The 10,848-nt window shown below is 37.3% G+C and overlaps 1 protein-coding gene across 1 annotated transcript in view; it reads left to right on the top strand.

Moving 5' to 3' along the window:
• The window catches only part of DYNC2I1 (dynein 2 intermediate chain 1), a 184,579-nt gene that overhangs the window by 47,073 nt on the left and 126,658 nt on the right, over window positions 1-10,848 (top strand). The window contains exons 6-7 of the mRNA XM_004385889.2: window positions 3,571-3,626; window positions 5,280-5,334. Of these exons, the coding sequence (XP_004385946.1) occupies window positions 3,571-3,626; window positions 5,280-5,334 (111 nt within the window). The remainder of the gene's footprint in view (window positions 1-3,570; window positions 3,627-5,279; window positions 5,335-10,848) is intronic.

Genomic DNA, 10,848 nt, shown 5'->3' with positions numbered 1-10,848 from the left:
TATCTTTTGGATTTCTAATTGTTGTCTTTGTATAATTTCTAGTTGTGAATTTATTTTGGCATTTTGTTCCTGCATTATTTTCGTGAATACTTCCAATTTTTTTCTGTGATTTCCATGAATTTGGCTAGTTTTTTCCTCTTGTTTGTCAGCTTTTGCCTCAGCTCTTGGAGAATTCTGAGTATTAGAGATTTGAATTCCCTATCAGGTAGTTCTAGTGCATTTTGTTCCACTGGAAAGTCATCTGGTGTTTTATTTTGGACACCTACTGGAACCATCCTTTCCTGTTTTGTAAATGTTTTGATATTGTCTGCTGTCTTCGGGGCATTCAGTAGTTATTTATCTCGTTTCTTGATTGTAGATTTGTTTGTTTCATCCCTTTTTTTTAAAAAAAGCTGTGACTGTGTCTGAGCAGGCAGACTGTGTGTTCTTTGTTGTTTGCTCATCTGTGGGCACAATACTTTTTGCCTCCTTCTTCAATTGGTAGGGTCAGTCACTCAGATATGGTATGGCAGGGCAGGTCTAGCTGAAGAGGAGTTACTGGGACGGGTTGTTTGTGGCACCTACTACAGCCACAAGAGCGGGTTGGTAATCAGTGCAGGGCAGGTCCCAGTAGGCCATTCCTGTGCTGCTTGGTGGTGTGATGTCAAGCGCACAGTGCAGGTAGGCAGGATGCAGCAGGGAGATTGTTATGTGTGGAGCTAAGATGGATATGGGAAAGAGGAGAGAGAAACAGGAGCCAAAAACATACAAACAAACAAAAAAGAATGCTAGGGGAGCTTGCCGTTGGAGTGGTGAGATGAGAGACTATGAAATGGAGAAAAAAAGAAATGGGAAGAGGAAGAAAGGAAAAGAATGAATAAATAAGAATCAGAAAGGTTAAAGAACCCCAAAGTTCCCAAGGATCCCAGCGATGCAGCTATGAGGTCTGGGGAAGTCGCTCTCAGGTGTTGCAGTACAGCCTGGCTAGAAGGCGTAGAGGTATACAACACCAGATATTCAGGGAACAGAAAGAGAAGGAAGATATAGAGAGACGAGAAACTGAGCAATGAAGAAAGACAAAAAGGGGAAAAGAGGAAAAAGAAAACAAAGCAAATTAAAAAAAAAATATAAGAATGGCCCCCAAAGAAATAGAAAAAAAAAAAACCAACGTAAAAAGAAATGCTCTCAGGGATCCCTCTGCATGTCTGTGGAAGCCAAAGGTGCGTATCCCTGGCACACAGCTCAGCCTGGCCAGAAAGGGCTCCCAACTCAAAAAAGGAAAGGAAAACAAACAATTCAAAACAAACAAATGAAGAAAAGCCCCAGGATCCCACCAGTGCGGCAGCCCAAACCGGGAAGCAGCTCCACACTCGAACGGAGCTCTGCAGCCCCTCAGGAAGAAGCAAAGATGGTGCACGGAGCCAGGTACTTGAGTGAAGGGAGGGAGAGGTGGCGAGAGGCAAGTAAGAAATCAGAAGAAGCAGAAAAAAAAAAAAGGCACACTAGTAGCCAACAAATGGCACTCAGAGAGCCAGCTAGTGCAGGCAGGTGTTTCTGGACAAGAGACTGTGTCCGTGGGAAGCAGAGGGGGCCGAGTGTGGGTGAAGAAGAGTAGAGAGTGGGAAAGCGGGTATCAGAAATTACTGGAGCTCTGCAGCTCCTCAGGAAGAAGCAAAGATGGCGCACGCAGCAAGTTACTCGAGCGAAAGGAGGGGGAGGTGGGGAGAGACAAGGAAGAAATAAAAAGAAGCGGAAAAAAAGCAACACCAGCAGCCAACAAATGGCACTTAGAGAGCCACCCATTCGGGTGTGTGGAATCCAAGCAGCTGCTGTTTTCCGGACAAGAGATTGTGGCCACGGGAAGCAGAGGAGGCTGAGGGGGGGTGAAGAAGGGTGGCGAGTGGGAAAGCGTATATCACCAATTACCGGTTGTTTTGTCTCCCGCTGGAAGCTCTGTGAGGCAGCTTTCTTGTACCCGCTGTTTGCTGGTCTCCGATAGGAGTCCAAGATGGCGGATCCACGCTGTGGTAGCTGGTAGGGAACCTGTGCATGAATCTCTCCTCGCTCTCCGTTCTCTGTCAGTTTTCTCACTCCATTTGGTGCTTGGCTGAGTTCTTTATCTCTTCGTTTGATATTTTAGGGTTTCAGGATTGTTGTATTGTCTGTTCAGCTTAGTTTTTCGGATCTTTGTTGTGGAGGGATGGTGTGGTGATTCTGCCTAGCGCACCATTTTGCCGGAACTCTGTCCGCAGACGTTTTTAACCAGAAATTGAATGCTAAGGGGCAGTGTGATGTAGTGGCAAGACCACGGAGTTGAACTCCTAAGTGCTGAGTTGATGTTCTAGCTCTGCCATATACTAGCTGTTTGGAGATTAACGATGTTACCTGCCTCCCTGAATGTTGTAGGAATTAAGGTAATGGAGGTAAAAGCACTATATAATTTCTGGTCATAACTGGGCATGCACACATGGATCCTCAAATCCAGCATGTCCAGCCAGTGTTACCATGTGTGAAGCCCCTTCAATGCATGCCTCCTCTTCTTCCCTTCACTCTTGCTATCTCTCCATCACCCAGGTTTAAAATCTTACCGTTATCTTGATTGATTTTTCTTTTTTCTTATAACTAATTAGCCATTAAATCATATTTTTTTCCTACCCAGCACTACTGATTTCATTCTTTTTCCTTTTCAGTCTATTTTCTGAATGCTAGATTATTCTTTCTGCTAAACATGTAATTACACACAATTAGAATCATGTTGGTATTTCCTCTTTATTTTGGGAAATGTTTTTTAATACCAGACTATTCAATAGCTATCTGGTATTCTGATGTGGTTATAACTTTATTTATTTAACAAGTCACTGAATGTTTGTGATGAACAGAATAAAAGTCTTAATACATGTCTTTGTTTTCTAAGAAAAATTTCTTAGAAGTAGAGCATATTGCCCTCTAGACTGGTCTTTCTTAGCTGATGGTTTTATCCTGCCATCCTACTCTGCATTTCTTAGGGATCAGTTCCAAGGTCTTCGATTTCAAGGCCTTATGTAAACTGTCTCTATCATAGTTAAACATACTTTTTCCTCGTTACTCTCTCTGGTGTCTTTCATCTGATCAGTGAACAGCCTCACATGCACTGCTTACCTCATGTTGTCTCTCTTTTCAAACAATCCACCTAAAAAATTCATTTAAAATTTAGTAGTTTAAATTTATTTTTTAGATTTGCTTAATTCAAGAGAAGAGTGTTTAAAATGTTTTTTTCTACAGGGGCATTGATATGTGAACATTTATAATTTTAAACAATGTAAGGAAATAGATTTTTCTGTAAATAATGTGTTATTTATGTGAAATTGATGATTATAAATTTCTTTTACTTACTAAAGTAATACGTAATCATCCTTTTTAGTATACCTTTATTTATCTCCTTTACATTAATTATCTAATTTACTAAAAGTATCTAGTAAAAATAGTTATTTTAAAAGGTACTTGTAGTGTAAGTACTGTTGTTAAATTTTGAACGTTTTACAGAGGTTACTAATTATGATTAATTCATTATGATATACTAATTAATGGTTATGGAATTTTTTTGTTTGATAGAATGGTGATCACAGAAGTCGAGGTTCAAGTTCAAAAAGAGATGGAACTAGCAGCCAGTAAGGAATACAAAATTTTTGGTTGAATATTATGTATAACACAGTTCTCATAGAATGCTTTGAAAATTATTTTTTCATATTAGGCCCAATTATAGTCAGTAAGAATAAATCATAGATACATTTCATATTCTCTGGATATAATCCTTCCAAATTATATTTTAGGTATACTAGGGTAGCTTGGAAACTTGTGATAAATTACTAGTCCCATTTTGCCTATTTTATATTTGTTCATATAAAATTAGAAAAGCAAGACTCACTTTGGGAAGAATAATTTGTTTGGGAGTCTCATAAGGGGCAAGAAGAGTTATCTTCTCTGCAATATATGAAAAGCTTAAAAAATTAAAGCATCTGCAAGTGAACATTTTAACTGCTTTCTATTGGTATGAACAAATTCATATGCTTCACATAAGCTAAAGATATATTGGAGTCCCATGGTGGTGTAAATGGTTGATACTCTTGGCTGCTATCCAAAAGGTTGGAGGTTCCAGTCCACCCAGAGGTGCCTCAGAAGAAAGTCCTGGCTATCTACTTCTGAAAAATCAGCCATTGAGACACTATGGAACAGTTCTAGTCTAACACACATGGGGTTGCCATGAGTAGAATTAAATTGACAGCAGCTGGTTTTTGGTTTTTCAAAGATATATTTGCTGGGTATACCACCAAATTCCCTATCGCCCAAAGTTTGTAAATATATTTTTCTTTGTAAATTGTGGCAACAAATGGAAGAATATTTACTTTTGGCAACCAGGTCTGTGTAGATTCATAGTGAGAGCAAGGGTGTTGGTCTCAGACTTGCTTAGAATTTCGTTTCCCCCTCTTAGTTGTGATATTGGGTAGCCTCTCAAAGCTTATTTCTTCATCAGTAAAGCTGTGGCAATAATACTTATTTTATATGGGTTTTTGTGAAGATTACAGATTAAAATAAGAGTTTGTGTTTAAGCTCTGTTCTGTATATAAATTCTAGATTTTAATTTGTTCTGTACAGCAAGCCTATGGTAATTTTCTTTGTAGATTAGGAAAACTCAAGTTAAACGCTTTGCCCAAATTTTTACAAATTTGAGTAGAGCTGGCACTTAAACCTGGGGGTGCAAATTCCTAGATTTTCTATTGCAAAACTACTAGAATGCACAAGGAAGCTTTTACTCAATTCTTCCTTTTAAATTATTTGTTATATTGAATTGGTATGAATGTAAGTTCTGAAAATTGACACTAAATTTGAAGGTTCAGAAGCCTTTATTTTAGATCCCAAACAACATACAAAATTTGTTAAGAAAAATACAACATTTATTGAGATAAATTTTCCTTTTGGAAATATAAATATTGTTATATTAAACCAGTAGTACTTGGGATTGATTAATAAAACTGGAGGAATGTTCTGGAACTCGTAAGAATATAGATTCAAACATACGCAAAAACTTTTTTTAAACGCATAGATTCCTCTCTTTTTTAGTGAAGATATTTACTATTTTGAATTACTGCTGAAATAGTAAAAATATTGGGAAGACTTTTAGTATTCATAGTTCTGATAAAACATGCTTTGCAAGTTTGCTTGATCATATCAAAATATTGTTAAGAACTGTCTCTGAGTTATAAGATGTTTTGTTTTTTAAAATAGTTCGTTTAGTTTTGATTTTTATCATATTTACTTTCTAGGCATACAGAGAATTTTGCAAGGAATAATGAAAAAGATAAAGAGTCAAGAAGGAAGGTAAGGTAATTTACATTGAGGATATATTGATTTCAATATACGGTAGGATTAGCCATGTATCTCAGTTTGGGTTTCTCTTGAAAGCAGAGCCTGAGATAAGGACTTGATTGAAGATGGTTTATTTGAGTGGTGATCCAGGAGGCACACAGGAGACACACTTTATATTAAAACATCCAAATAGATTGAAAGTAAACAGATGGAAAAAGGTAAGCCATCAAATAGTAACTGTAAGAGAGCTGTGGTGGCTATACTAGTATCAGACAACATAGACGTTGAGACAAAAAGTGTTACTAGAGACAAAGAGGGATATTTCATAATGATAAAATCATTAATTCAACAGAAAGATATAACAACTATAAATGTATATGTACATAATAACAGAGCCCCAAAATAAAAAAAGCAAAAACTGACTGAATTCAGAGAAACAGACAATTCAGTAGTAATAGAGACTTCAGTACCCTACTTTCAGCAATGGATTAAACAACAACATTTTATGCTAACAAATTAGACAACGTAAATGAAAGTGACAAATTTCTAGAAAGACATAAATTACAAAATTGACTTATGAAGAAATAAACCCATTGCCATCAAGTCAATTCTGACTCGTAGCTACCCTGTAGGACAGTGTAGAACTACCCCATAGGGTTTCCATGGAGTGGCTGGTGGATTGAAACTGCCAACCTTTTGGTTAACAACCGACCTTTTAACCACTGTGCCACCAGGGAGACCTATAATAAGTAATTTCATTAATAATTAAAAATCTTCCACAAAAAAAAGCACAGGCTTAGATGCCTTCATTAGCAGATTCTGTCAAGCACATTATTGATGCTAATAGAGATTTATAATCCCAGTCCTTACATATTTTCATGTTTTAAATTACTTTGTATATTTTTGTATATAATGAGTATCATAACGTATTCTGCTTTCTTCCCTGATGTATCATTTTTCCAGTCTTCATTTTCTATCTAATCTTCATAATTACAATTGAATAGTCTTCAGAATGATTATTTAATAACTATAAAATAATATAGTGTAGAGTTACGGTATAAATTATCAAAGTGTCTAGTTTTTGTTTCTAGATTTTTTTGTTGCTGTTGTTATTATACATAAAGTGGCAAGCATAATTTGGCTTCTGCTGAATTATTTCTGAAGAATTATTTTTCTTTGTTAATTATCTGAAACCCCATGACTGTGAGATAACCATCTTTAATATTTTGGTGCCAAATTTTTATGTATCTCTTTATTCCATATATATACACACAAACACACATAATTTTATGTAAATTAGATCATATGACACATGTTGTTTTGATGTACACACCTTTTATTCATTAAATTTTTTTTGAAGGGGTGGCTGACTCACTTACTATCTAATTATTATCATCCCCCTACCACAGAAAAAAGAGTTAGCCTTATGTATAATTTTTCTCACAAAATCTTTTACAGTCATTTACTGACATACATAATTAGCAATTTTGGATGCATTTTTTTTTAAACACACACACACATACCATGCAGCATATTGTTTTTCCCAGTTCATTGTGGCAGTCCCTCCAGTTCAAGTGATATGGATCTACCTCCTATTTTTCTTTATCAATAAATTTCTTGAAGTGGAAATATTAGATGAAAATATGTAGATTTTTCTATGTTTTCCTCATATCTCCCAATTTCTTTTCTAAGCTCTATATCAGCATTGTTCACTAGAAATGTAATGTGAGCCACAGTTGTAGTATTAAATTTGTAGTCACTTTTAAAAAAGTAAAAAGAAACATAAAATTAATTTTAATAATATCTTATTAATTCAATATATCTAAAATATTATCATTTCAACATGAACTCAGTATAAAAAATTATCAGTGAGGTAATTTGCGTTCTTTTTTTCACTAGAAGAGCATACTATATGATAAGCTTTTCGCTTGAAAAATTCTAGAAATGATCTTAAAAGGTATTTGACAGTCACATTTTAGCTTTTGAATTGGTTGCGTGTTGTATAGGATCAGCATTGAGTTGGGTACAAAATGCCAATGCAACTCATTTTGGTTCAGTTCTTTAACATTTATGGAGATCCTGCAATGTGCCAGAATAATTTTCTGAACATGTGAATAACTATGGTATATCTGGGGGGAAAAAGATACATATATATATATTTTATTGTGCTTTAAGTGAAAGTTTACAATTCAAGTTAGTTTCTCATAGAAAAATTTATACACTTTTTATTGTTATTTTTTAAGTGAAAGTTTACAATTCACATTAGTCTCTCTTACAAAAATTTATACATACATTCTTATGTGACCCTAGTTGCTCTCCCTATAGTGTGACAGCACACTCCTCCTTTCCACCCTGGATTTCCTGAGTCCATTCAACCAGCTCCTGACCCTCTCTGCCTTCTCATCTCGCCTCTGGACACGAGCTGCCCCTTTAGTCTCATGTATCTACTTGATAAGAAGCACACTCTTCATGAGTATCGTTTTATGTCCCATAGTCCAGTATAATCTTTGAGGAGTTGGCCTTGGGAATGGTTTTAGTTTTGGGCTAACACAGAGTCTGAGGGCCATGTCTTCCGGGGTCACTCCAGTCTCAATCAAACCATTAAGTCTAGTCTTTTTACCAGAATTTGTGTTCCAACACCATACTTTTCTCCTGCTCCATCAGGGACTCTCTGTTGTGTTCCCTGTCAGGGCAGTCATTGTGGTAGCTGGGCACCATTGAGTTCTTCTGGTCTCAGGCTGATGAAGTCCCTGGTTTATGTGGCCCTTTCTGTCTCTTGGGCTAACACTTTCCTTGTCTCTATGGTATACACACATTGTTGTCTGACCCTAATTGCTCTCAGTAAACTGTGATAGCACACTTCTCCTTTCCACCCCGGATTTCCCATGTCCATTCAACCAGCTGCTGACCCTCTCTGCCTTCTCATCTCGCCTCCGGACAGGAGCTGCCCATTTAATCTCATGTATCTACTTGAGCTAAGAAGCACACTTTTCACGAGTATCATTTTATGTCCCATAGTCCAGTCTAATTTTTCTGAGAAGAGTTGGCCTTGAGAATGGTTTTAGTTTTGGGCTAACAGAGTCTGGGGGCCATGTCTCTCAGGATCCTTCCAGTTTCAGTCAAAACATTAAGTCTGGTCTTTTTACTAGAATTTGAGTTCTGCACCCCACTTGTCTTCTGCTCTCTCAAGGACTCACTGTTGTGTTCCCTGTCAGGGCAGTCATTGGTGATAGACAGGAACCATATACTTCTTCTGGTCTCAGAATGATGAAGTCTCTGATTTATGTGGCCCTTTCTGTGTCTTTTTTTTTTTTTTTTTTTTTAAATATTTTATTGTACTTCAGGTGAAGGCTTACAGAACAGATAGTTTCTCATGTAACAGTAACACACATGCTGTTTTATGACATTGGTTAACAACCCCACAACACCTTTCTGTGTCTTGGGATAATATTTTCCTTGTGTCTTTGGTGTTCTTCATCCTCCTTTGCTCCAGGTGGGTTGGGACAAATTGACGCATCTTAGATGGCCACTTGCTAGCTTTAAAGACCCCAGATACCACTCACCAAAGTGGGATGCAGAACATTTTCTTCATAAACTTTGTTATGCCAGTTGACCTAGATGTCCCCTGAAACCATGATCCCCAGACACCTGCCCCTGCTAATGTGTCCCTCGAAGTGTTTGGTTGTATTCAGGAAACTTCTTAGCTTTTGGTTTAGTCCAGTTGTGCTGACTTCCCCTGTAGTGTGTGTTGTCCTTCCCTTCACCTAAGACAATTCTTATCTACTCTCTAGTTAGTGAATATCCCTCTCACTTCCTCCCCACCCTCATAACCATCAAAGAATAATGTTTTCTTCTGTGTTTAAACCTTTTCTTGAGTTCTTATAATAGTGGTCTTATACAATATTTGTCGTTTTACAACTAACTAAATTCACTCAGCGTAATGCCTTCCAGCTTCCTCCATGTTATGTTTCATGGCTTCATCATTGTTCTTTATCATTGTGTAGTATTCCTTTGTGTGAATATACCATAATTTGTTTATCCACTCGTCCGTTGATGGACAGCTAGGTTGTTTCCATCTTCCTGCTATTGTGAACAGTGCTGCAGGGAACATGGGTGTGCCTGTATCTATTCGTGTGATGGCTCTTATTTCTCTAGGATATATTCCAAGGAGTGGGATTGCTGGATCATAGGGTACTTCTGTTGCTAGCTTTTTAAGAAAGCGCCAAACTGTTTTCCATAGTGGTTGGACCATTTTACATTCCCACCAACAGTGTATAAGTGTTTCAGTCTCTCCACAACCTCTCTAGCATTTATTGTTTTGTATTTTTTGGATTAATGCTAGCCTTGTTAGGGTGAGATGGTATCTCATTGTAGTTTTGATCTGCATTTCTCTAATGGCTAATGACCGTGAGCATTTCCTCATGTGTCTGTTTGCCACCTGAATGTCTTCTTTGGTGAAGTGCCTGTTCATATCCTTTGCCCATTTTTTAAATGGGTTATTTGTCTTTTTGTTCTTGAAGGTTTGCAGTATCCTGTTGATTTTAGAGATTAAATGCTGATCAGATTCATTGTAGCCAAATTTTTTCCCCCAGTGTGTAGGTTGTCTTTTTACTCTTTTGGTAAACTCTTTTGATGAGCCTAAGTGTTGATTTTTAGGAGCTCCCAGTTATCTAGTCTCTCTTCTGGTGTTTGTGCTTTGTTACTTATGGTTTGTATTCTATTTATGTCATGTATTAGGGCTCCTAGAGTTACCCCTATTTTTTCTTCCATGATGTTTATTGTTTTTGATTTTAAAGTCTTTAATCCATTTTCAGTTAGTTTTTGTGCATTCTGTGAGGTATGGGTCTTGTTTAATTTTTCTTTTTTTTATTGTACTTCAGGTGAAGGCTTACAGAACAAATAGTTTCTCGTGGAACAGTAGTACCCATGTTGTTTTATGACATTGATTAACAACCCCACAACACATCAACCCTCTAACTTCTCAACCTTTTTTTTTTTTGGTGAAAATACACATAGCCAAAGATACAGCATTTCAAAAATTTCTACATGCACAGTTCAGTGACATTGACTACGCTCTTGCAATTGTGCTGTTATTCTCACTTAAGATGAAGGCTTACAGACCAAAATAGTTTCTCAATTAACAGTTACTACAAATGTTGCCCTATGACAATGGTTAACAATCTCACAACACATCAACAATATCCTCACTCAACCTTGGGTTCCCTATCACCAGCTTTCCTGTCCCTTTCTGCCTTCTAGTCCCTGTCCCTGGACTGCTGTGCCTCATTAGTCTCATTTGGTTTTACGTGACTGTCCACTCCCAGGCAGAACAGTGAACCTCAGAAGTAACTTCACCACTGAGCTAAAAGGGTGTCTGGGGGCCATACTCGGAGTTTCTCCAGTGTCCTGTAGGCCAGTAAATCTGGTCTTTTTTTTTTTGTGAGTTAGAATTATGCTCTACATCCTTCTCCAGCTCTGTCCAGAACCCTCTGTTGTGATCCTGGTCAGAGCAGTGAGTGGTGGTAG

The sequence above is a fragment of the Trichechus manatus genome, unplaced genomic scaffold (assembly GCF_000243295.1).
Source record: "Trichechus manatus latirostris isolate Lorelei unplaced genomic scaffold, TriManLat1.0 scaffold00149, whole genome shotgun sequence".
NCBI lineage: Eukaryota > Metazoa > Chordata > Mammalia > Sirenia > Trichechidae > Trichechus > Trichechus manatus.
This window is presented reverse-complemented; position numbering and strand designations above follow the sequence as displayed.